General features: G+C 42.1%; 2 protein-coding genes across 2 annotated transcripts in view; both read right to left on the bottom strand.

Moving 5' to 3' along the window:
• LOC142857021 (A disintegrin and metallopeptidase domain 3-like) overlaps positions 1-21,350 on the bottom strand; it is a 28,737-nt gene extending 7,387 nt beyond the window's left edge. The window contains exons 1-14 of the mRNA XM_075984639.1: positions 21,293-21,350; positions 20,857-20,939; positions 20,161-20,216; positions 14,328-14,406; positions 13,767-13,843; positions 13,160-13,334; positions 11,777-11,842; positions 11,356-11,427; positions 10,976-11,142; positions 9,844-9,925; positions 7,852-7,988; positions 3,612-3,798; positions 1,966-2,064; positions 415-610 (exon numbers count right to left, since the gene is read on the bottom strand). Of these exons, the coding sequence (XP_075840754.1) occupies positions 415-610; positions 1,966-2,064; positions 3,612-3,798; positions 7,852-7,988; positions 9,844-9,925; positions 10,976-11,142; positions 11,356-11,427; positions 11,777-11,842; positions 13,160-13,334; positions 13,767-13,843; positions 14,328-14,406; positions 20,161-20,216; positions 20,857-20,939; positions 21,293-21,350 (1,534 nt within the window). The remainder of the gene's footprint in view (positions 1-414; positions 611-1,965; positions 2,065-3,611; positions 3,799-7,851; positions 7,989-9,843; positions 9,926-10,975; positions 11,143-11,355; positions 11,428-11,776; positions 11,843-13,159; positions 13,335-13,766; positions 13,844-14,327; positions 14,407-20,160; positions 20,217-20,856; positions 20,940-21,292) is intronic.
• Positions 21,351-23,059: 1,709 nt separating this feature from the next.
• LOC142857022 (disintegrin and metalloproteinase domain-containing protein 5-like) overlaps positions 23,060-27,630 on the bottom strand; it is a 75,586-nt gene continuing 71,015 nt past the window's right edge. The window contains exon 21 of the mRNA XM_075984640.1: positions 23,060-23,132. Coding sequence (XP_075840755.1) covers positions 23,060-23,132 — 73 coding nt within the window. The remainder of the gene's footprint in view (positions 23,133-27,630) is intronic.

Raw genomic sequence — 27,630 nt, forward strand, 5'->3', positions numbered from 1 at the left:
CGAGCTTTATAGGTAAACATTAGCCCGAGGCAAACACGCCCCCTAAGGGGCGGGACTTATCCCTACATCATCTCAATGTCTTGAAGTGTAAATGGGAGCAGTGGGCAAGAATGTACCAAAAACTACTCAGGAAAAGAACTGTATTGTGTTAAGAAAAACTGTTGAAAAAAAACACTCTCTCACCAAAGCCACATGCTAAAACTCTACACTTCTCCCACCAGTGACCTCAACCCTGACTCTCACATCCTGTGTGGTTTCAATGTTACAGTCGTTTCCTTTTTGACATGGAAAGGATTTGCTTTGGTTTGATTTTTAAATATGGGTGTAGATCAATATTTTAAAATAAGGCTACAGGATAGATTAGTGGCTTTAAAATAACAGCAATTCAAAAACAAACAAAGGAACATCTCATACGTTTCCCAAATAAATCCATGCACTGCCTATCCAGGTCGCGGCAGATCCCACCAAAGCAATAGGCGGTCTTGTTGTTGCAGGGCTCTAGGTCAGCAGCCATTGTGTCGGGAACGCAGTATTCGGAGTATCCATTGCAGAACTCAGGGAAATCACACAGGTCTTTACTTTTCCTACATGGGCGCCCCCTTTCGGCTAACTGAGAGACAAAGAACAGACTGCCGTTACCAGGGTGACTGGGTGGGTTCTCCTCTTCCTGGAAGGTAGGCAAGGTTACTCTACTCCTTTGAAAGATCATGCCATATGGATTAAAAATCAAGGGAAAGAAAGAGAAAGATGCAGTGAAGTTTCTCTGCAACATAGGGACGGAGCTTGTTTGCGGACCGTCAGGAAAACAGGCTCCCCAAAGACACACGGAACAAGGACGCCACTCACTGCTTTACTTCAACTCAAGGACTCATCATCTTTTCTTGTCTATACACCAGGGGACATCATTATAATATGATGCCAGTTGTTTTCAGAGTGGCCTGTAAGAGTGTCGAGGTGCTGGTTACAAACATCTTTATCACTTGGACCTGCGGGTAAAGCAGCTGGTCCTATCATCGCTTTGCATGCACAGCTGTGTCTAAACAAAAGGCATTAAGGAAAACGCTCAGATCAAATCTCTCGGCTTCGGACAAGGTCTGGTAGAAGCTCAACTATTTGCAAGAACGCAAAGAAGAGACTAGGGCCTTCTCCACTTGAGGAGAGTTCTTCGTATGTTTAATCACAGCTGACAAAGTGAGGATGGACTGATTCAACCTGTTTAGCTCTTCTCGATGAGGCTTTCCCTGTTGACCAGCACTCCGAATTCTCACTCCACAATGGAAGGGCCCGACTTAGAGATAAAAGTTAAGAAAGGGTAAGTACAAGGTCTGTGTCGGGCGTGGATGCCCTGCGTGGACCCTTCCATTCAGGCACCTTGAAAATGAACAACCTCTGGCTCTAACCATCAGTTCCCAGAGAAGACACCCTGCCAGGGGCAGGCTTCCGTGTCTATCTGCTGCATCCCACTGACTTGCTCACCTGCCCTGGTCCCCTTTTTATGGTTTTCAGAATGGGATTCTCTCTGGCTGTTTTGTCAGACAGACCTTGTTATTTCTCATTTTTGTTGTACATTATTTGATCATAAAGAACTACGTTCAGATATGACTAAGAAAAATTCATGGCCCAACCATTTTGAATGGTACTGCCTACCACAGCTGGAGATATCTTTGGGACAGATTGAAAGGTGATGAAAAGTAGAGGTGAGGAAGTGATCCAGAGGCTGAAAGTAAGGACATAGTGGAGATTAGAAAATACCCTTACTATCTACCCCATGGAGAAATGACACATTTCCTTGGGGAAAAAGAATGTGCTTCAAATGGTCATAGTCTAACTTTTAAGACTTAGACCAAACGAGAGCTCTCCAAAGAGAAAACAAATGAAAACCATGTCAGGGATGCTTCCAGAAACTAGAAGAGAAGTGCACTCGTGCCAGACTCCCGAAAGGCCGGCTCTGTGTCTGAGACTCACCTTGCATGTCCTTTTGTCACAGCATGCTCCTGTCCCGCACTCCGCAGGCTTTATCAGAGTGCAATCCTTAGGGTTACAGCATTTTTTATGAGTACAGTCCTAGAGAAGAAAGGATAACCCAGGTAAATATAGGAGTTAGAAATCAGATATATGATTTTTATCTCTTTTCCGAGTCCAGCTGTGCATCTCTCTTAGGGTCCTCTTTGTTGTCTAGGTTCTCTGGGATTGTGAATTGCAGGCTGGTTTTCGTTGCTTTATGTCTAAAAGCCATTTATGAGCGAGTACATAGGAAATTTGTCTTTCTGGGTCTGGGTTACCTCACTCAATATGATATTTTCTGGATATATCCATTTGCCCCCCCAAAAAAGAAAAAATGCTATTTTCAAAGTTTCCTAATATATACATGTGAGTTGAGAGGCAGTCATACTGCACAGAGTGATAATACCTCATCTAGAAGCCGTAGGTTATCAAGCAAAATGCCCAGTTACCAGGTTTGGAGTAGCTGTCTTTGAGCTGTTGGTTGCTGGTCAGTGGGTCTTATAGAATTCACCCCCCCCCCGATACAGGTCATTACCATTGCTCTGAGCTATCCAATAGGACCTGATGGAAAGACCCTGCTTCTCATACTTTGATCAGGAGACATGGAGAAATCAACTCTGACCTAGAAGCTTCCTCCCTGCCAGCTAACTTTCATTGTGTGGTAAGGGGCTTGCTATCCAGGCTGTGATGAAGAACAGCCATCGCTGAAACTTGGGAGCTAAACACTTGGCTTGGTGAGAAACACGCCGTGGCATGAACACTAAAAGGGTGACCAGCTACATTCTGACTGGGGCCAATGCCTGGTACTGTAATTGGAATCAATAACTCGGGGGTAGGTATGTCATGGGCCCTATGAGAAAACCTATAACTACTATTTTGCCGGTTAAATATAGTATCAAATCATCTTCTAAATATTTCTTTTTTTAATGTTTTTTTCTCTTTTTTCATGTGGTTTTATTTTGTTTTTTTGGTTTAGGTTTCTGTTGCTGTCGTAGTACTGCCTTTTTACTTATTTTTAAAGAAAGAACCTAAAGTTGGGTAAGTTGGGATTAGGAGAGGATCTGGAGGAGTGGTCCTTAACCTGGGGTTACCACCCCTTGTGGGTCAAACGACCCTTTCACAGGGGTCACACATCAGACATCCTGTCTTTCAGATATTTATAGTACAATTTCTAACAGTAGCAAAATTACAGTTATGAAGTAGCAATGAAGATAACTTTATGGTTGGGAGTCACCCCAACATGAGGAACTGTATCAAAGGGCCACAGCATTAGGAAGGTCCAGAACCCCTGGTCTGGAGGGACTTGGAAGGAGGGAGGAATGCTATCAAAATAAATGTTTTGAGAGATTAAAAAATATTCTGAGATTATAGCATCCTTACAACATCTCTCCCTTCCCTTTCTTCCTTTCAAGCCCTCCCATATACTCCCCCTTGCTCTCTTCCATCTTTGTGATCTCTTTTTCCATTAACTGTTATTACATGCATGTGTGCCTATGCATATATATTCTTAAATATAGCCTGCTCTGTTTATAGAATGCTACTTGTACTATGTTTTCAGGGCTGGACACAAACCAAGTGTCGGGATGAGCCAGGACAGTTTGACTCACCTCTTCTGAGCCGCAGTCACACTCCTCTGGCGCTTCCAAGATATGGTTGCCACACTTTTGAGTTTGGGGCTCCGAGACAACCTGTGGCTCTGGTTTATCCCGAAGGCAGTCTAGTCCAGACTGTGAAACCAGCTGTTTGAATCCATCCATGCTGCAGCTGCTAAAAACCTTTATGCCTTGGGAACGTCTAAAAATAAAAGAATATTCCTCAGATAAATGAAATGCAAACGGCATTCCTTAATAAAGCATATGAATCCCCGAATATTCACTTTAAAGGAGAGCTGAGGAGGAGAGAGGGAGTTACCTCTACCTTTAGCACAGGCCATAACCAAAGCAGTGCGTTTCTTTCTCTTACTATTTGTTAGAAACAATAAACAGAGGGTGGGGGGAGGTAAAGAGCTGGACACCTCATCTTCAGGGCACGGGAGGAAGCACCGCATTTGTTTCAACAGAATTGTGCTGCAAGAAGCTCGCACGAAGGCGGAAGTGTGGGGTAGCTAGCCACCCCCCTGCCATGTGGTGGAGATGATTTGCTCCCCTAGTTTCTCCTATTTTTTTCTCTTTAGTGCCTGGGGAGAGCGAATCCACTGCTTTTGACTGGATGTGTTTTTGCACATGGCTTCCGTGGTCTCCTTCATTCACCACACGCACACCCCCTTCCTCGCAAAGATTCCTTGCCCTTCGGGACCCCCTCCTCCTGACTGAAGCTTCTCTTTTCACCCTGTGCGTTCTCTTAACATTATCTGCACATATTTTTTTTATTTTTTTAAATCTGTACATAATTTTAATTCTCTTCCATCAGCTGAAGGTGTGTACATTCTAGAACACTTGTCCTTGAGGCACAACCTGTGCAGCTTATTTAACCTCATAATTGGATAGCCTGATGCACAATGGAAAATAAGCTGGATACAGCAAATAAAACTGGTCAGAAAATCTCAGTATTTAGTAGTGAATTGTGATAGCCAGAAGCCCATGAATGACTCGTCAATGGCTTTCTTTCTCAATGTTGATAAACTTCCATGGATTGTTGTGAGAACAGCGACCTCCCTCAGACAGTGTTGCTCTCCCTCAGACAGTGTTGCTCTCCCTCAGACAGTGTTGCTCTCCCTCAGACAGTGTTGCTCTCCCTCAGACAGTGTTGCTCTCCCTCAGACAGTGTTGCTCTCCCTCAGACAGTGTTGCTCTCCCTCAGACAGTGTTGCTCTCCCTCAGACAGTGTTGCTCTCCCTCAGACAGTGTTGCTCTCCCTCAGACAGTGTTGCTCTCCCTCAGACAGTGTTGCTCTCCCTCAGACAGTGTTGCTCTCCCTCAGACAGTGTTGCTCTCCCTCTGAGGCATCACACATTCACTTTACAGGGCACATTTATTCATCCATGCTGTGAAAATTGATTGTATACTCTTTTGTTTATTATAAAATCTCCCATTCTGCAAACATTTAGTGTCTGCCCCACATCTCAGGTTCTGTCTCCACCTCTCTCTCTCTCACCTCAGGTTCTGTCTCCACCTCTCTCTCTCTCTCTCTCTCTTTCTCACCTCAGGTTCTGTCTCCACCTCTCTCTCTCTCACCTCAGGTTCTGTCTCCACCTCTCTCTCTCTCTCTCTCTCACCTCAGGTTCTGTCTCCACCTCTCTCTCTCTCACCTCAGGTTCTGTCTCCACCTCTCTCTCTCTCTCTCTCTCTCTCTCTCTCTCTCTCTCTCTCTCACCTCGGGTTCTGTCTCCACCTCTCTCCCTCTCTCTCTCTCTCACCTCAGGTTCTGTCTCCACCTCTCTCTCTCTCTCTCTCTCTCTCTCTCTCTCTCTCTCTCTCTCTTTCTCACCTCAGGTTCTGTCTCCACCTCTCTCTCTCTCACCTCAGGTTCTGTCTCCACCTCTCTCTCTCTCTCTCTCTCTCTCTCTCTCTCTCTCTCTCTCTTTCTCACCTCAGGTTCTGTCTCCACCTCTCTCTCTCTCTCTCTCTCTCTCTCTCTCTCTCTCTCTCTTTCTCACCTCAGGTTCTGTCTCCACCTCTCTCTCTCTCTCTCTCTCTCTCTCTCTCTCTCACCTCAGGTTCTGTCTCCATCTCTCTCTCTCTCTTTCTCACCTCAGGTTCTGTCTCCACCTCTCTCTCACCTCGGGTTCTGTCTCCACCTCTCTCTCTCTCTCTCTCTCTCTCTCTCTCTCTCTCTCTCTCTCTCTCTCCTCACCTCGGGTTCTGTCTCCACCTCTCTCCCTCTCTCTCTCTCTCACCTCAGGTTCTGTCTCCACCTCTCTCTCACCTTGGGTTCTGTCTCCACCCTCTCTCTCTCTCTCTCTCTCTCTCTCTCTCTCTCACCTCAGGTTCTGTCTCCACCTCTCTCTCACCTCAGGTTCTGTCTCCACCTCTCTCTCTCTCACCTCAGGTTCTGTCTCCACCTCTCTCTCTCTCTCTCTCTCACCTCAGGTTCTGTCTCCACCTCTCTCTCTCTCACCTCAGGTTCTGTCTCCACCTCTCTCTCTCTCTCTCTCTCTCTCTCTCTCTCTCTCTCTCTCTCTCTTTCTCCCCTCAGGTTCTGTCTCCACCTCTCTCTCTCTCACCTCAGGTTCTGTCTCCACCTCTCTCTCTCTCTCTCTCTCTCTCTCTCTCTCTCTCTCTCTCTCTCTTTCTCACCTCAGGTTCTGTCTCCACCTCTCTCTCTCTCACCTCAGGTTCTGTCTCCACCTCTCTCTCTCTCTCTCTCTCTCTCTCTCTCTCTCTCTCTCTCTCTTTCTCACCTCAGGTTCTGTCTCCACCTCTCTCTCTCTCTCTCTCTCTCTCTCTCTCTCTTTCTCACCTCAGGTTCTGTCTCCACCTCTCTCTCTCTCTCTCTCTCTCTCTCTCTCTCTCTCTCTCTTTCTCACCTCAGGTTCTGTCTCCACCTCTCTCTCTCTCTCTCTCTCTCTCTCTCTCTCTCTCTCTCTTCTCACCTCAGGTTCTGTCTCCACCTCTCTCTCACCTCGGGTTCTGTCTCCACCTCTCTCTCTCTCTCTCTCTCTCTCTCTCTCTCTCTCACCTCGGGTTCTGTCTCCACCTCTCTCTCTCTCTCTCTCTCTCACCTCAGGTTCTGTCTCCACCTCTCTCTCACCTTGGGTTCTGTCTCCACCTCTCTCTCTCTCTCTCTCTCTCTCTCTCTCTCTCTCTCTCTCTCTCACCTCAGGTTCTGTCTCCACCTCTCTCTCACCTCGGGTTCTGTCTCCACCTCTCTCTCTCTCTCTCTCTCTTTCTCACCTCAGGTTCTGTCTCCACCTCTCTCTCTCTCTCTCTCTCTCTCTCTCTCTCTCTCTCTCTCTCTCTCACACACACACACACACACACACACACCTCAGGTTCTGTCTCCATCTCTCTCTCTCTCTCTCTCTCTCTCTCTCTCACACACACACACACACACACACACACACACACACACACACACACCTCAGGTTCTGTCTCCACCTCTCTCTCTCTCACCTCAGGTTCTGTCTCCACCTCTCTCTCTCTCACCTCAGGTTCTGTCTCCACCTCTCTCTCTCTCTCTCTCTCTCTCTCTCTCTCTCTCTCTCTCTCTCTCTCTCTCTCTCTCTCTTTCTCCCCTCAGGTTCTGTCTCCACCTCTCTCTCTCTCACCTCAGGTTCTGTCTCCACCTCTCTCTCTCTCTCTCTCTCTCTCTCTCTCTCTCTCTTTCTTTCTCCCCTCAGGTTCTGTCTCCACCTCTCTCTCTCTCACCTCAGGTTCTGTCTCCACCTCTCTCTCACCTCAGGTTCTGTCTTCCCCCTCTTCCCATCTCCTTACTCTTCCTCTGAATCGGACTCTTTAGCCAGGTTCCTCTTTACTTTGTTTCCCCATGCCCACAATTTTCTCCCTTGTAGTCTAAGTAGTTTCTAAATTTTTGTAACCTTTTCCTCCCCTCTACCCCAATATACACAGCCAAATCTAACTCACGGGTCTGTTGAGTCCTCAAGCCTTCTGCTACTTCAGCATTATTGCATTTCTTCAATAGAAGCATTTCAGCCATGCTAACACAAGAACCCATCAACCCCCACTCACTCCACATACAAGCAGCACACTTGCCGCTAACTGTTAAGAACTGGTAGGCGTGTTTTCTGTAATACCCTAAACTCATGCTCTTCCCTGGGCTTCCAATAATTGCACGTGCATTCATTTAAACTGTTCTTAGTCAAGCCCGACTGTGACAGGGTGTAGGTCAGAACACACTGCGAGGGTTTCCCAAGAGTCTACAGAGGTCTGACCTGGAAAAGCACCTTACATTGCTAAAGGATTCATTATGCATGTGCTTCCTGGGCAGAAGCAGTTGTAGACGTCATCATACGTCAGTCCCAGGCTAATCCCAAGCAGCTGCGACAGAACAGCGGCAAAGCCCTCCACAGTTAATGTCTTCGGGTGCTAGACAGATAAAGACAACAGAATTATTGTGCCAGTTCTCCTTCTTCTTCCTCCACCTCTTCCTCCTCTTCTTCTTCTTCTTCCTGTTTGCTGTTGTCAGGCTTTGTCTGACCTACGATGTCTAAACTACGATGCAAATTCAAGAAATTGGGATATCAAAACTTTCAAGAATGCAAATGTGAGAAAATATGAGCAAGTTGTGATTTTCTTTTCTAAGCACAAATCTTTCAGTCCGAATGGAGCTGACATATAGGAAAAAGAAGATTGCTACATCAAACCTTCTATTTATGGTATGTTACTGAATAAAATTCAGACAATCATAAAGGCATTTAGGGAAGTAGACTAATTTTAGGAACAATTTTTTGAGGATATAATTAGGAAAACTGTAGACCACAGAGAGTTAATGAATGGGCAATTAATTTTTACTTTAGAAATTGTCTGAGGAAATTTAAATAAAATTTTTCTTATAATTGACTTAAATTTAATATCATAGCCAAGTGCAATGGCAAACAAATGGTCTATGGAATGTAGATGCAATGAAATGAGATCCCCAGAGTTAGTGAAACACACAAGACCGTGATCCCGAGGACAGGAGGGGTACAAACATCTAGAATCTATACAGTGCATACCCAAGGAAGACAGAAAAATAGTCTATATGATAGTAAAAATGGCAGCATGAAATCTTTCCTTACAACAAACTATTCTGAACATAAATGAATTATTATTCCCAATAAAAGTGTGATTTAGCAGAGTGGATTAAAATCAGAACAGCCAAATGAAAAAGAGCATTCATTTAGATTTCTATATTATATATATATATATATATATATATATATTAAAAGCTAGCTAAAAACAAATTCAAGAGCTAAGTGAGAGATTCACAACTGTAAAACAGAAGATAATAGCGGAAAGATTCAGGACGTCATCACCAGCATATCCCCAAAGAATGGGAGCAAAGGTGAAGTTGGGCAAAGAAGATTCTGCCACTGTCTCAGACATCCCTGCTTCAATGCCATGATAAAATCAAAGTAAAGACAAACACACAGAGATATAGGGAAAAAAATCTAGAGACCACATGTCTGACAAAGGATTAATGTCCATAATGTAGAGAATGCCCACAATCCAACAACAACGCATTAAACCGCTTAAAAAATGAGCCAAATACTAGAATAGCTATTTATCTGCTAATACATGCTAAAGTCTATCAAGCATTTGAACTGGAATGGCAGCATTGGCGACTGCAGAAACACAATCGAAAGCCATGCACATTCACCTGTCTCTATTAACTAAGTAAGTTTGATTGGCTGTGCAGCCAATTATATGTGGTTATAGACTGGTTAAATGTCTACCAAAACCAGTATTATAGTCTCACAATAGATTAACAAGACTGATACAAAATTCAGCAAGCTGACTTCTGGGCATACTCCGAGACTGACCCAAATTAGGCCCTCAAAGAGATATCTGCTCTATCAAATGCATTGCGGCAGGGTGCATAACAACAAAGACAGGGGAATAAAGATCTGTTGATAGAGTGGATACATTAACTCAGTCATATAAAAAGGAAATTATGGCGTAGATGCAACTTTAAGTACATTGTATTGCTTCAAGTAAACCCCAAAGTTGCTATAACAATAGAAACAGAACAGAGTGAGCATCACCTGGGACAGAGGAAGGGCTGCTTGATTGACATGGAGACTCATCTTTAAAAGGTGAATGTATCTGGGGACTTATTTTCCAATCAGATCAACTATTTTATAACATTGAAAGCCTAAAACAAAGTTATAAAAATTGCCAAAAGTATACAAAAAAATTCTCTGTCTTTTCATTCAGGAGACAGGGACAACAGAAGGCATACCAGAGCGATTCCTGCTGTAAACTTTGGGTCGCAGACCATCCCGTGATATGTTGCTCCCACATAATCAGGATAATCTTTATACCTAAATTAAAATTTTATGTCAGTGCACTTGTTTCAAAATGTCGCTAGAAAGGACATTTAAACAATGGATTCTGAAAGTTTCATATCTTTAAAATATGGTATCCATCATACATCATGCTTTGTGCTATGAATAGTTCATTAAGTAGTTAAAAACACAAATAACATGTCCGCCATACTTCCCAGGAACTTAAGTTTAAAATGATGATGCTTAAGAGTCCCTAGAGGAGCCTAGTATTTCCATACCCTGTTCCTCAGGATCCCCATCACTGGGTGGATATTGACTCTTAAGATCTAAAGGCCAGTGTATCTACTGTTGGGCTTTTCATTTACTGAACAAATCTTAAAATTGTAAACAGCATTGAACTAGAGGAGAGACGGGGGGGGGGGAGAGAAAGAGAGAGAGAGAGAGAGAGAGAGAGAGAGAGAGAGAGAGAGAGAGAGAGAGAGGTTCACCAAGAAAAAAGAGGTAGTGTGCGTGCAGAGATCAGCCCAGTAGGGCTGCCTTCAAATACCCAACCCTGGCCTTGAGCCTAGCAGGAGGAACAGAAGACGTGCGGTTCCTCTTATATCTCTGGAGATCTTCGTGTGTGAACTTCTCGTATTTACATGTACCATGATTGATACAGACTTTAGAAACACCCAGAGCAAGCAGCTTAAAAGTACATCTTAGGTCACCATGGAAACACTGGAGCGTAGCCTCAGGTGCAGGGAAGAGGCCGGTCCATTTCAGTTATTTACTCCCCCCCCCCAGCATCACGGGCAATTATTGCACTTATAATTATTGCACTTATAACGTTAACACCATGGTGCTGGTGCAACCATTTCACGGTGAGGGCTTTGCAAACACAGAGGCCCTTGTTCACTCTGCTGCTTTTCATACCTGGCCTTGGTGCTGAAGTGCAGGGGGATGGGTTCTGGAGGGGGGGACTGCGTTCGGTTACTGGTCACGTCTTTACATTTTGCTTATGCTGACACAATTACACACGCACGACTTTGACAGTAGACATTAAACAATTAGGCAAGTTCCCATCCGTGGGGAGCAAGTACTTACAGGAGTAAGTACGTGATTGCCTTAGTGCTTTCTGGTGGCTGCTTTTGTTTCCACAGCAGAAACCTTTGCAGGACTTCATCGGCGTCCCCATTTGTTTCGATCTTATTTTCGTCTGACCAGATCTCTAGGGACGTTAGCATCACTGTCATCTTCAGCTGGGAAAACATCTGAAAAGAGCACACACTTCGGCTTGGGTTGTCAATCATCCTGCCCTGTCTGTAAATGCTGGGATTAGTGCTTTTAGCACTTTCAGCGCTTTGAGGAGATAACCCAGATCCTGGATCCAAGTGCCGGGAGGAATACGCATCTCACAAGAGCACACAGACTGTGTTAGTGGGTTAGCATTAGCCTCTTACGTCATCGGAAACGGAAGTACTCACAGTGTTAATGAGACCAAAGATATGAACAACTTTCTGAACGGCGAGTTCCATCTTAGAGCCCATGTGGTCGAACTGAAAGGCAAGTTTGTTTCTCAGTTACTCATACAACCAATCAAACAATCACTCTTTAATAGTGATATAAAAGTGAAAATAATGCAGTATTCAGTTGAAGAGGCAAAGTCAAAATACGTTAAAATTGGTTGTCAATGAATCCTTCCCGTCTTAAACTTTTCCCGATTATTGCCTTTATGTAACCCCGGAGTCTTAACAACTAAGACTATAACAGGGGTATTTGTGATTAACTTCCTTTTTATGGGCACAGGAATTAAGACAGGATATGGTAAAGTTCCAGAGCACATGACCAATAAGGGCACCGTCTAGGAGTCCAGTGGCTGATCTCTGGAAGACAGCTCATCCCTACCATGGCTTTATCCATGACGATCTTCACATTCAGAGTCCTCTTCATCAGTGTTATGTTCGAACCTTTCTGTGAAAGAATAAAAACACCAATGTAATAAAACCTTCAGTCGGGCATGTACAGAGCTGATCGCGGGGCTAACTTAGAAGTGTTTACGGTACTCATTTTAGTAACCTGGGTGATAGATACGCTCTCTAGTCTCGGGATTCTTTAGAGTAAAATGCTCTAAAGACAGCTGGACTGGAAAGAAACTGCTCAGTCTCATCATGTGAACAAGGAAAACCATGGCTGTTTTAAAGTTTGTTTCCTGTTCATATTTTTCTGTCTTTGCTGAATGTCTTTCATTGAAGATAAGATGGGTATGGAATTAACTCATTATTTATTAATAAAATCAAATATATTAGCCATATTATGTCTTCTTACTGATTTGGTTTGTGGCTTCTTGGACATTTTCTTTGTAATAAAGCTTACTTATTTCAACAAACATTTACTATTCAATTACATGAAATGTGCATACATGTGCACAAATATGTAGATGGAGTTAGCTTCTGTGATCATAGAGGTCAGTTAGTCCAATGTCTAGACCACTCCGGAAACCTGGAACTGTTCCAGGTCCAGACCTCTCAGCTGGAGACCCAGAAGGACATGACACTGAGGCTCTAGTTGGATCCAAAAAACTGTACATGAAGAGTACTGCATCCCACCACAGCACCCGGCTGGAGAAAATAATATTTTGGTCCATTCTTATTTTCACTTTTTCTTGTACACTCTTTTACATAGCATTTTAATAGATTTATTAATACTTGCCAGTATTATTTAATTTAGAAAGTAATGATTGTAAAATCAGCAAAAATATGAAATCATATCAACATAAAAAATGAAAATTTTAAAACAATAGCCACAATTAGATTATTTTTCCTTAAGAAATCCTAGACATTTATGGTGAGGAAATGAGAGCAAATACACCAACATTCTCCGCACCATCTTTAGAAGGGGAGATTTGAGCCGGTTTCTAGTTATTGTATGACTTATTTTTCTTTCAAAGTTTGTAGCAATGAAATGCTTTTTTACAAAGCAAATATATTGACAAAGAAAATAAAAGTATCAGTAAGTAAATCCAGAACCAATTATGTTAATGGTATGCAAATTCATACAAATAGCAACTACGTATGTCTATACAAACTCCTCATATAATAACTATACAAACTATTGCAACAAGCTTGATTTTTTAAAAAAAAAATATGTCTACTTGTTATTTTCTAAAGACTATCCGAGAAAACAAATGAGTTCTTAAAATAATTACCATACCACAGTTTAACTTTGTTGTCCCAATGTACCCAGTCTCAAAATTTCCATCTAAGTAGCAGAGATGAAGGCAAGACTCACCTCTGGTTTTACAAGAATTCGGTAGGATGGACTCTCATGCTGGAGACTTACGGTTTCTTTTAAGGGTGAATAATCAATTTTATTATTCTTTACTTGATAAATCATGTGTTCAAACGTAGCTGAAGATTCTAGAGGCTCAATTCCGTAAGTGATGTTCTCTAACTGCAACAAGCCCCTAGATGAACAAAGGGAAGAAAGCACAATTAGTATAGGCTTCCCCTGAGGAACCACACTAAAAGCATTTTCTATAAATTCCTTATCTAACCTCCAAGAAGCACTCAGTCTTACTTGGATTAAGTTTCAAACCCAATGTTTTACCTATTTTCTTTCCATTATGGAATTTAAGAAAAGTTGTAGTCCGATGTGACTAGAAAATGTAAATCCTTTCCCTGCCCATGGGAGCCTTTTCTGCTTAAGTTTTATGATGGCAAAATACAAAGAAGTCCCCAAAAGTACATGAAAGGACAAGAGAAAGAGATAGGAACAAAGGGGCTGTATAAACAGGGGCACCACAGTCTACAGGTCTGTGTTATTATTTTTGGGCCTTATTCTATCCTCACAGACGATGGTTGACATACAATCTTAGTTCACACTTCCAGAATGGTACCTGAGACCTGAGCAAGTGCTGAGAGTCACAGTGGATGCTGGAATCTCGGCAGCATGTCCTTGATAAAAGCAATGGCCCTAAAAAGGGACAGAAGAAATATTCCATCTGATTCCCAATGGAAACCCGGGGTGGGGGGAGTCATTCTGACTTCCTGACAAGAGCAAGCATCCACCCACATTCAGCCATTACACCATGTGTCCGATGTCCAGCGTCCTTCCCATCACCCCACTCATCCACGATTTTGTCTCCAGCCTAAGTGCCTTCATGATACCTTGTCATTACCACCACAGTTGGAAGGAAGGGACATGTGAGAGACTGGAGGGGGAAAAGGGAAGGGGACAGTGATATAATAATATTTTAATTAGAAAAAAATGCAAAACCAATGTCTAACAGTGAAATATCATGTTAATTCATACATGTATAGGAATATATATATAGTCTACATATAAATGGATGCATAACTATTTCTAAATCTAAAACTATGGATATATAAGGGGGAAACAGCACTACACATGCATACACACACACACACAAATCTACACAGCAGAAGTCTAAACTTGCCTTCATTAAAGAAGAATGTGGTTGCAATGTTCCTAACTTGGTATGCAAATATGCCAGAAAACGTGGATGCAAAAATGACCTATTTCAATAAAAATGAAATTTCATTGTAATATATCATTAATAACAATATATAGCATTAATAGTTCATTAACAACAAAAACTTCCAGAATAATTAAACTAAAGTATAAATTTTACCAGCCCAAATACTTGAAAAGTAAACAGACTTGCCTTTTCATTATCTAGCCTGTGTTCTAATGGATGAGGAACAGAAGGAGGGAGAAGATGAGCAAGGAAGTCAGGACCAAGAGGGGTGCACCCACCCACGGAGACAGTGGGGCAGATCTATTGGGAGCTCACCAAGGCCAGCTGGACTGTGACTGAAAAAGCATGGGATAAAACCGGACTCTCTGAATATGGCAGACAATGAGGGCTGCTGAGAAGCCAAGGACAATGGCACTGGGTTTTGATCCTACTTCATGTTCTGGCTTCGTGGGAGCATGGCCAGTTTGGATGTTCACCCTCCTAGACCAGGATCGAGGGGGGAGGACTTTGGACTTTCCACAGGGCAGGGAACCCTGACTGCTCTTCAGACTTGAGAGGGAGGGGGAGAGGAGTAGGGGGAGGGGGGCAAGGGTGGGAGGAGGGGGAGGGAAATGGGAGGCTGGGAGGCGGGGGAAATTTTTTTTTCTCAATAAAAAAAAATTAAAAAAAAAACTCAAAGATGCCAGTTAGGACCAAACCCAAGGACCAGCATGGGGTTCTGACAAATTACATATAGCAAACTGGTGCTCACACCCAACCACATCTTCTCTTCTCAGCTTCAGCTTCCCTGAACCACAAATCAGTCTCAAAGGACGATGACTGTAGCATTTGCTAATGAGTAGACTGGGTTGTTTCTAAAGCAGCATCAGATGGTTTTCACAAAATTACAAACCTCCTCAAAACACTTGCACCTGTTTCTACGCCATCTTCTTAGAACTCTGTTTAGTTCCATGCCCCATTTTTCAACTGCTGTTTCCTTGATATTCAGCTTTGTTTGTTTGTTTGTTTGTTTGTTTGTTTGTATTAGCTATTCCTATATCCTAGTCACTGATTGTCAGTTAGATATGTAACTGGTAAATATTTTTATTTTCCACTCTGTAAGCTTCCTCTTCACTCTAGGAACAGTGTTCTTCATTTGTACAGAAACTTTAAATTCAGGAAGTCCTATTCATTAACTGTTGGTTTTAATGCTTCCAACTATTAGCACCCGTTCAGAAAGTCCTTTCCTGTGCCAATGAGTTCAGACAGTCCCAACTATTCCCTCTATCAGAATCGGGGTGTCCATCTTAGACTGAGATCTGAAAGCCATTGATAGTTGATTTTCTGTGGGCTGAGAAATAAGACTCTAGCTTCCGGCTTTTACACATAACCATCCAATTTGACCAGCAACGTGTGTTAAAGATGGTGGCTTTTCTCCAAAGTGTATTTTGGGCCTCTTTGTCATAGATCAGGTAGCTTTAGGAGTATGGACTTATGTCAGGGTCTTCACCAGATAAACGTAACAGACTTCGACAGAACATTCCACCAGACACTAAAGAACATACATTTCCTAAGCAGCCAATAGAACATACTCCAGAATTAACCACGTGGAAGAACACAAAGCCAGTTTTAACAGATAGGAAATGGAGATGGCCTCCTGCATTCTAGCTGATCCCAAGGGAAAAAAGGCGGGGCCTCAGCAACGGAAACTAGAGAAAGCATACAAACTCACGACAGACTACACAGTCATTGCATTGAGGAGGAAATGTAAAATTCCTGAACATAGTAAGTGAAAATGGAAGCACAACATGGAGGCAGTCATACAAGTAAGTCTAGTATTGAGGGTCCACGTCGGGAAATTTGAGAGATCCTTAGTAACTGAATGATTGCACCTCAAGGCCTTGGAAATAGAAGAGCAAGCAATACCCCCAACCCAGATAGGAAGAGATAATCAAAAGCATGGTTGAAATTAGTGAACTAGAAATGAAAAAGATAATATAAAAAATAGTGAAATGAAGAATTGGTTTTTTGTAAAGATTAACAAGACTGACCAACATTTTGGCCAATTTAACCTAAATAAATAGAGAAGGCATCCAAATAATAAAATTGAAGATGAAGTGGAAGATATTATGACTCTAAGGAAATTCAGAGAATCTGAAGAACACAATTTTAAAAATCTAAGTGCCTTGCTAACCAATTATGCTACTGGAGCTTCAGTACCAAACTGGAAACCTAGAAAGAAATATATGTGTTTCTGAATTTATATGGCCTGCAAAAGCTAATTAGAGATGCAGTGCTGTAACATCCAATGAGATAGAAACAGTGATTAAAAACCTCCAAAATTAAAAAAAAACAAAACAAAACTGGAACTAGATGGATTCAGAGCAGAATTCTTTCAGACCAAACTAACTCCAATACTCCTCAAATTACTCCTTAAAATAAAGGGATATTTTTGAACTATTCTTATGAAATAAGTATTGTCCTGATGCCAAAATGGACATGAAAAGATCCAGAACCAAAAGAAAATTACAGGGCTTTCTCTGATGAATTTGGATGCAAAAAAATCTCAGTAAAATACTTGGAAACCAATTTAATAGTACATAAAAAGATCACCTGCTATGATCTAGTCAACTTTTATCACAGAGGTTCAAGAATGATTCAGCATACACCAACCAATAGACATAAACTACCACATAAATAGACAAATCATCTCACTAGATGTATGAATGCCTTTGATAAAATGCAACCTTTCTTCTTGAAAATAGTTTTGGGGACTCTAGGGATACAGGGGACATAACACTACACACTAAAGACAATTTACAGAAAGACCACAGCCAACATCTTGCTAAATGGAGAAAAAGTCAAAACATTTCCACTAAAATCAGGCACAAGACAGGGATATCCACTCTCTTCATCCGTGTTCAATACAGTGCTTGTATTCCTAGCTAGAGCCATAAGACTACTGAAGGAGACGAAGGGATACAAATTAGACAGGAAGAAGTCAAGACAGCCAGGCAGTGGTGGCACACACCTTTAATCCCAGCACTCAGGAGGCAGAGGCAGGTGGATCTCTTGAGCTTGAGGCCAGCCTGGTCTACAAGAGCTAGTTCCAGGACAGGCTCCAAAGCTACAGAGAAACCCTGTCTCGAAAAACAAAAACAAACAAAAAAGACTGTTGTAGTAATAGGAGCGGTGGGGCTGCGTCCCAAGCACCCAGCCGCCCACATGGCTAGCTCTAGCTTATGCCCTGAAATAATTACACGGACACTATTCTTTTAAACACTGCTTGGCCCATTTCTATTTAGCCTCTTCTCGGCTAACTCTCACACCTGGACTAGCCCATTTCTAATCATCTATGTAGCACTGGTCTTACCGGGAAGATTCTAGCCTACGTCCATCCTGGGTCGGAGCTTCATTGCATGCATCTTCCCGGGAGCAGGGAGCATGGTGTCTCTCTGAGGTGTCTGCCCCCGAGAGGAGAGCTGTCGAGTTTGAGCTCACTTCCTCTTCCTCCCAGCATTCTGTTCTCTTTACTCCACCCACCTATGTTCTAAGCTATGAGCCCAAGCAGTTTGTTTATTACTTAGCCAATGAAATCAACAGATTGATATATGACACTCCCACATCAAAAGACAGCTTTGTTTTCAGATCCTGTGATTGGATAGACAAAAGGCCCGAAGAATTCCATCAGAAAAACTCCACAACTGGTAAACAGAGTCATCATTTAGCATGTTACAAAATCAACACCAAAACCAAACAAATAAAAACTACAAAAAGTAACCTCCTATAAACAAATGGCACCAAGAATAAATTAGTGAAATAAGACCATTAACAATAGCCTCAAAAAAATCTTTCAATAAATCTAGCCAAAGAAATGAAAGACATGTACAGTGAAAATTTAAGACATTAATGAAAACAATACCAGAAAAGAGAAAGACCTTCCAAGCTCATGGATTGGTAGGATTACTATGCTGAAAATGATCATCCTACTGAAAAATTTTACAGATTCAACATAATCCCCCTCAACATTCCAACACAATTTTTCATAGAAATTGAAAAACACAACTTTAATTTTTATATGGAAAGACAAAGGACCCAGGATAGTCAAAACAATCCTGAACAATTAAAAAATCAAACAAAGCTATAGTAATATAAAACAGCATGGTACTGGCTCAGAAACAGACACAAGACTCTAATACCTCTACCATGTCACTCGGCTTCTCTTTGGCCAAAGTCAGTATCACAGTCACAAAAAGAGCGATGTAATTTGTAGGTCTCAGGATGGAATGAAACCATCTCAGCTCACTCAGAAAGCTTTACATGGCGCTCAGAGCATTAACCAGATTGTTTGGATCTGTGATATTCACCAGAGACCATGTGCCAATGCCAAGCCTTCAGTCCCGAGGGCTTTTGGGATAGGACAGAGCCTTTTGAAAGTGGGCCTTGTCCTTGTTTGGTTTTTGTTGCTGCTGCTGCTGTTTTTGCTCTTACTAATATACTATTTACATCTATTTAAACGCATACTAAATGTTTTGGATTTTTGAAACATGGAGATTCAATGCGGCGTAGAGGAGCCTGACCACACTTTGATTACAACTGTGGATTAGGATGCATAGTCAGATGTAGCAAAGAAAGCAAAAATGGTATTTTACCTTCATCTCCCATGTGCCTTAGACAAAAAGCCTGTTTGAGCATGGCAAGATTCTAATTGTTAATATTATTTTCAAAATTCATCGAGACAATCTTTGTTAAACAAAAAAACCTCTTATTACCTATTACACTCTACACTACAAAATTCTATACAGAATAATGTTATCAGATATATACCCATACTAAGAAAGTGTACCCTGCACACCGTCAACCAAGAACTGATGTACACATTTGGGGGGGGGGGGACTTTTTATAAGTTTCTGTAAGTTTTAAATAAAGACAAAATATAGACAGGGATGGAAGTTTGTATACAAGGTTAATGCCATTCACAGAATAAAGGGAGAGAGGAGGGAAGTCAAAACTATATTGAAACAAAATGGGAGAAAAATAATTGTGGGTCGGTAAAACCTTTTGAACATAAGAGAAATGTATAGTGTAAGCAAGAAGCAGCTGCACTTGAGCAGGGAACATAAGACAGAAGGGGGCGGGGGCCTGGAGCTGGGGCAGTGAGGGGAAGGAGCTGGTTCCTGGGCACTGAGGGGAGGGAGCTGCACTGGGGCAGTGGAGGCAGCAGTTGGTGCTGGGGCAGTGGGGGCTGGGCACGTGGAGAATGCAGAACTTCATTGGCTACAGCTGTATGGGAGCAGTCTGCTTTGCCCCTGTGACACCACACAATTGGTGTCAGCTCACTCAAGATTCATTCTCTCTAATCAATGGCCGCAGCAAACTTGGTCTGCGTTTTCAAGTTAAGCCACACTTCAGCATTTAAACAGTCTACCTGATTTCCTAGGCTGGGATATTTTTCTGGCCTGACTTCCAATTTTTTAAGGCTTATGTAGTATACTAAATAAGATGCTTGAAATCCTGTAGCTATGCAAAACAGTGTACACAGGTGCAAAGTTACATGTGGGCAGGTAGCAACTGTACCTTTCATGACTGCATGCGTAGATATGCTTTAAAGACTTTGGTCATTCTCATTTACCAGATGTGTCTTAAGACATCATTAACTTAGAATGTAGAATATTGGATTTAAGATCTCCATTGTGCATGAATATTAAAGACAGAGCATGCTGGGCGAATGGTGTCTTTATGCTCAGCTTAGGGAGTGGTTGAAGAAGGGCAACTGGAAACAGCTGTGTGGAGCAAGCACTTACGAACTTACTGTTTTTCAAGATGGAATGTGTACGCTTTGCCCTCAATTCTGATCAAGTAACTGACCTGCAGCAAAGTGCCAGACAGAGAGACAGAGACAGAGAGAGAGAGAGATAAAGCCATTATTAGAAATGTCAGCTCCTTAAAAGTAACAAGCTATGGTTTATGTATAGACACATTTTATAAGACCAGACATTAGAGCCTATATATCCCCAAATGAAATGACTCCACAATATAGTATCTACTATTTCTCATGCTTTTAACACATATATACCTTTCCCAGTTCGTGCTTTATTCCCTCATCCCAAATCCCCTAATCATTTGCTATTGAATTAGCAAATTAACACACACACAAACCCCCAAAACTATAAGCTACATTTTCCTCACCTACCACTGTCGCCTGTACTGTCACAAATAAAATACAAATGCCTTCTACTACAGATTACTGTGCGTGTTTTCTCTGAGTTCAGTAAGCCGTGCACAGCAGCTGAGTCTCACATGAAACAGTAGTGCAGCGTTCATACACTACTTGTTAAAAGAGAGAGAGCTAGGATAGTTGCCCCTCCCCGGACCACCCGTCTTTAGATCACTCAATTGGGCATAAACAGAATTTTAAAGAGGCTGTGTAGGAATTCACTGATGTGGGTCAGAAGCAAAGTCCTAATTAATACCCGTCATTTCCCCCAAAACCCAGTTTCTTAATTACATGTGTTTCTGGCTCCTTGGCATCCTTGATGTTGCTCTCGATTTTCTGTGGCACTATGATCCGCAGAAGAGGCGTTTCAGAGTCTAGAGAGAGGGACACAGTGAGGACACCCCAGCGCACAGTAGACATCCTCTCTTGGCTAAGCTCTCCTTTAGCCAATGGGAGAACACATGGGACATGCGGGCCCCTCTGTCTATCTAACTCCCTCTCTATCATCTCTGTCTCCTCCCACTTTGCGGACCACTTTGTGCATGTTCTCCTGAACATTGTATAAAGAATGAGGGTCAATGGGCTTTGGGCTAAGTCCTCCAACCACCGGACAGAGGTGGACCCCAAGACCCTGGAAATGGGTGGGCTCTGGGCACCTTGTTCTGAAGCCAGCATGGCAGGGGGCCTGTCGACAGGTGGTCCTCTGCCCAGCAGCGTCTTCACTTACCCTGGTCCGCAGTGATGAGTTGGCCCAGGCATGAGAGGACCAGGAACAAAGACAGCATGGTGTGGCCGCTGGCTTTGCCACAGTGATGGCAGTTGGTGCAACGGTGGTAGCAGCGGTAGCTCGCGGCCCCTGCGCCTGAGCTCTTGCGAAGCAGGAGAGGCAGAGCCAAGCAGGAACAGGAAGTCCAGCAACGTGGGCCCTGCAGCAGCTCTGTGCCTCAGGGACCAGCATTTTGCCCGCAGATGCCGCAGGATGCCTGGGAACCTTCCCACATGAGGGCAGGACTCAGGAGGAGTTTTGCATCCTTCTAAGGCATAAGCAATGTCTCCAACCACCTAATAGCAGGTTTTGTTTTGTTTTGTTTTGTTTATTCTGAGTAAGCTTCGGTTTGCATGCCTTTACATGCAGTTTTTTAACATGTAAAATAAAATGAATACCTTTCCCACTTTGTAAAAGGAAACAGAAAATAAAAAATCCAAACACTTTTCTTCATTAATTCTTATTAAACATCTAACTGGCTTAAGAGATAGCTGCAGGAGCTAACTATTAATAACAAGAAAAATTGGACCTTTGCTTACAGAAGAATTTGCTCTTGTTTGTGTTATATATCGTATTTATTTTAATGTTTCAGTATTTCATAAGGCCAGATGGTTTTCATATTCTGAAAAATAAATCACCTAATCATTGACAGCAAATCCTATATAAGGGCTTTTACATGGTTGCTCCTAAAATAAGAACTTCCTGGCTGGTACCTTCATACGTTTTTGAAATTCAAAATAGGCCAGGAAAGTTATGATAGGTGCTAAGTAGTTATTCATGATTTTATTATATCCTATGGATGCTAGCAAGGTAACCAAAATCAGAAACAAGTTTATTGTTCAACATTGTTGGTGGTTTCACCCGATTAACATAGATGCCCTTCAAGGTGTTTGACTACAAGCATTCAATTATTTAAATGTAGCTCAATCTTGAACTTTTTGAAAGCCAACAAGCAATAGGCATGGAGCATCAAATATGATAAATATTGCATTTGTGTCTAAGTCAGGTACAAATAGGAAGGCGGATGTATGCAAAAGGTGCTCTTCCTAAAAATTATGTGAGTCAAGTAAGACGTATGATGTTTTGTGTGAATGCATGGAGACAGCTTCTTTTTTTTTTCCTACGTCACTCAATAGTGACTACAGGAAGGATGTCACATTTATGACGAGGCATAACCCAATTAGTAAATGACTTTTTCCAAAAGTTTTAATAGTGCTACATTTCTATCCCAAAAAATAATCTGGACATGAGATCAGTCATGAAAAATGGAAGTGAGAACTGAGCATAGTCAGACCACAGATGCCAACTCACGAGGAGAACTATACATACTCAGACCACAGATATCAACCCATGAGGAGAAAAGAAAACGGTGAAGGATACTTACCTTTTAATCTTTGAAAATAAAAACTTTTGCAGAGAAAAATAAATCTCTCATTTAGCCTTCAAAGTCCTCTTCTTAATAAAACTTGTGTGTGTGTGTGTGTTTTACATTTATTAAATGTATCCAAGAAGGTTATGGCAGACTAAAGTCAAAGAGAAATCCCATTCCTTTATAGCCGTACAGATGCAATCAATTTTGTAGGTAGTCACCATCTTTATTAAAGGGTGTTTCTTAGAGGTGACCACAAAGGTGTACTCAAACCCAGGAACCAAGACCACCTCGCTGAGCAGACAGGGCTTAATGACCTGGCAATACGTTCCCGACGGGGCTCTCTCCATCCCTAGACTTTAGCTCTTCTTCATGGCAAAGACGGTCAGTGTCCTTTCTGAGTCTGGTGTGATTGGCAGGCTCGCAGGTGAGCTGAGGATGAGTTAGAACAAAGGGGTGTGGGATTTAAGCAATGACGTTAAATCTAGTGAGGCTCTTTAGAAGCAGCTGGGCAAGAGTGGACGAGATGGTTTAACAAATACACGGGGAAAGTGGTATCTATAAACATGGTGCAGGGAGAGCTAGGCAAGAGTAGAGTGGAATGTTAAATGTGTATCACCAATTTATTATGACTCAAGATGGTTGAATGTCATAGTAACATCTTGCCATAGACTATACTGTGTCTTCCATATTTTAAATCTATTAACTATATATTACAATTTACTATATCCCCTTATTGCTCTTCCTATCCTCTTTCCTAGATTTTATTAAAATAATTACTTTTGGAGGAGGTGTGGAGTACAGATAAGATATTGTGTAATATTTAAAATACTTAGAGATTTTTGGGAAGTTCTATAAAAACTTTAACAAGAAGATAAGGTGGCGAAGTGGCAGCATTTACTGCTCTTGTAGAGGACCTGCGCTTGGTTCCCAGCATCCATGTCACAGCTCACAATAACCTGTAATTCCAGTTCCAGGGGGTTCAATGCCCTCTTGACCTCCAAGGGCTCTTGGGCACACATGATGCATACATACTAACTTATGAAGGCACATGCATACACATAGAAATACTAAATACAAACTTTAAAGCTTTTATAAGGAGAACCCACATGCGTTCTTTTGCATTGGCTTTTCTTGTGATAAGACATGATACACACAGATGACATGTGTATGTGTGTATGGGAAAGGGCGGCGTGCAACTTAATCACATTTACTTCCATGTAACCATAATCGCATCAAGAAAAACTGTACAATGAAAATAAAGCTTTTTGATAGTTCACTTTACAGACACACCCACACTTTCCATTCCTTAAACTGAGATGAAACACAGTGACCGAAAGCAACTGGGGATAGAAGGGTTTATATCATACTTCCCGGTAACAGGCTATCACTGAGGGAACTCAGAGCAGGACCCCAAACAGGAACTGATCCAGAAGTCATAAAGGGATGCTATTTACTGGCTTGATCCCTACAGGTTGCTCTGACTGCTTTCTTATGGCACCCAGAACGACTAGTCCTGGGGTGGCAATGCTCACAGAGGACTGGGCACTCGTGCGTCAATTGCCAATCAAGAAAATGCACCTCGGGCTTGCCCACAGGCCAATTGAGTGGGAATACATTCTCAATTGCAGCCCCCTCTTCCAAAATGACTTGTGTTTATGTCAATTTGACATAAAATGAGCCAGCAGAACACCACCACTGTCTTCCTGAGCAACTGAGTGAATGCCATCCCTCAGAAGGCCGTGTACCTTGCTCAGAACTGAGGCAGCCACTGATGTCCTAGGGATTTGATGTGGCCTCATCTTTCCATACTTCCCACAGGGCAGCAATATTCCTTTGTGGGAGATCTAAGGGTGCATTTTGCTATCAAGAAAATGACCTTTGCTAGAAGCTGGAAGAATCACCATGCCAGGGCTCAGGAAGAAAGGTGAAGGGTACACAGATGAGAGAGGAAGTTACATTTTTCTTATCAGCCAAAAGAATGCAACTTAGGAAGGAAAAAATCCTACCAGGGGTAAAGGGAGAAAAGAAGAAAATGTTAGAAAATAATGTAATAAGAAACTTCCATCCATCTTAGAAGATATAGTTACTAAATTCCTAGATTACAGGGTCATTTTTAACTTCAAAGCAAAGATATTCTACCAACAGGTGATAAGAATGGCTACCTAAAGTTATCAATTGTTCTCTGAAGTCTACAGAATCCAGTAAGGAAAGAAAGACTTCCCTAATCACATGCCACTACATCTTCACTGGGTTGGGTAGAGTAGAGTTTAAACTGTCCGGTAGGAATGTGGAATGCGCTCTTTGGGTTAGGCAAAAATATTCTGGGAATGGTACCAGCCATGATTGTTATGATCAAAGGCCAGAGAAGAAAAGGCAGCAATGGGGGAAGTTGATATTCTAAAGGAGAGAAGGAGCAGCTCTTCCTCCACCTGTCCATATTCTTGGTAGTAGATAGAGGAGCAGAAAAGGGAAGAGCACACTTCATCTTCCCCCAAATATGTACAAGAGACGAAGAGAATGAATAATTCTCTTCATCTTGAACGTGAATAATTGTGAGTCAGTTTTACACTTTGCTATGCAATTTCACGTTTGGTAAATAAGGAGAAAGAGACTCGGTTTTCTTTACACTCCACTGGATGGCTACACACCCATGAGCTTATGAACAGCACAAATTGGACTCCGTGGGCTGTTTTTAAGACATAACAGGGGTGGCGTGGATATGGGCGGAGTTAGGGGTGGGATTGGGAGGTGAATATGATCTAAATATACTCTACAAAATTTTCAAAGAATTCATAAACATTAGAAATGTAGGTAGGTAGATGAGTGGATGGGTAGGTAAGGGGGGGGGGAGAGAGAGAGAGAGAGAGAGAGAGAGAGAGAGAGAGAGATGGCAGAAGGCAAGCAGTTTTCTTGAAATAGATCCTGCAAAAAAAATTCCCTGGTACAAAACTAGTAAAGATATCCAATAAAACTGCTAGAAGTTTAACATCAAAATGTGTCTAAGAAAGAAAAAAAAATTCCCAGTGAAAAGTGAAAGGCTAGGAGCCAAAATTGCAGATAGCCATCCAATTTTGTGATGGTTTTAGAGGTCCTGCCCAGTACATTTTCCTTTTCTTACAAGTCATGAGCATACAGCCAAGTCAGATAATTTGTACACTTAAAGTCTAACTGCTCTGGTTTATGCTAGTACCGATAAATTTATAGGCTTTATTTATTTATTTATTTATTTTGGATTTTTCAAGACAGGGTTTCTCCGTAGCTTTTGGTTCCTGTCCTGGAACTAGCTCTTGTAGACCAGGCTGGCCTTGAACTCACAGAGATCTGCCTGCTTCTGCCTCCCGAGTGCTGGGATTAAAGGCATGCACCACCACCGCCCGGCTTATAGGCTTTATTTTTAAAATATACATGTAATAATAAAGAACATATTATGTTTTTATTTCCTTATACAGCATTAAGTATTTTAAGATTCCTCTGTGTTTTATGTATCAAAATAGTCTTCCTGTTTAGGGTTAAGTAGCATTCCATTGTATGGATGTACTACAATCTGTTTATCCACTCAGTATGTTTATGGATATCCATGCAAGTCATTTTTACTATTATAATAATATCATAAAGTGTTATGTGTCATCTTTGTATTGCAATATGTTTTCTTTCCCATTAAGTAAATACAGAAGAGTAGGAAAAGGGGAAATCATAAGGTCAACATATGTTTAACTTCATGAGAAACCTCCAAATGATTTGCCCAAATAACTACGGATGTGATTCACAGCTGTTCCAAATTCTTGCTATAAGTTACTACGATTCATATTTAAAATCACTTGTTAGCAGGGTAGCAGCGGCGCACACCTGTAATCCCAGCACTTTGGAGGCAGAGGCAGGCGGATCTCTGTGAGTTTGAGGCCAGCCTAGTCTACAGAGCTAGTTCCAGGACAGCTAGGGCTGTTACACAGAGAAACCTTGTCTCAAAAAACAAACAAAAAAAAATCACTTGTTATTTATTGTGTAGTGTGCCACAAACATGGCAATGGCTGTACGTGTGGTGATGGCCTCGTGTGTGGGGGTCAGAGGACAACCTGTGAGCGTCTATTCCCTCCTTGTGAGCCTGCAGTCGTCAGGGTTTGTGGCAAGCACTTTTACCTGAAAGCCATCTCACCACCCTTATTTTATTGCTTCTTTAATGGTGCTAAATGTTGAAATAATACCCTATTGTACTTTAATTTCACTTTTTTTTTTGGTTTTTTGAGACAGGGTTTCTCTGTTGTTTGGAGCCTGTCCTGGAACTAGCTCTTGTAGACCAGGCTGGCCTCGAACTCACAGAGATCCTCCTGCCTCTGCCTCCCAAGTGCCCAGCCTAATTTCACACTTGCATAGTGATGGTAGGAGGAGGGTGATGAGCTCGCACAAGTTGTCCTCAGACCTCTACACATATACTCTGGCATGCATGTGTGCATCTATGCACATAATAAACAAATGTAATTTCAAAAGTAGACAACATTAAACAGAGAGGAGCTGATCCGTCCTACAATCAATGGCATGCTGGGGAATATACAGTCATTTCCGTGGGGACAAAAGGAACACAATGTGGTTAGCAATTTCAGTAAGAACGATTGATTGCAAGCCACTGGTTGATATTTGTAGAACTGGAAAGAGGACATTCCAACACAAAGGTGCAAACACCCTCGTCTCAAGGACAAAGGGAAAATTACGATAAGGATTAGGAATCATTACATTTTGAGTGGTGGCTTCCATTTATGTAAATAAATTAAATCTATCAACAATTTAATTAAGTCACTTTCCCTGACTTGTGAGAGTTTGGAGATTTTGATAATCTCAATGTGCTGGTGTGCTTCGTGAGCAGCCGCAGGGGAGCCACTCAGTGTGGCCTGAGCTATAGCAAATTTGATGAATAAGCCTTTGACTTTGGAAG

The sequence above is a fragment of the Microtus pennsylvanicus genome, chromosome 9 (genome assembly GCF_037038515.1).
Source record: "Microtus pennsylvanicus isolate mMicPen1 chromosome 9, mMicPen1.hap1, whole genome shotgun sequence".
Taxonomy (NCBI): domain Eukaryota; kingdom Metazoa; phylum Chordata; class Mammalia; order Rodentia; family Cricetidae; genus Microtus; species Microtus pennsylvanicus.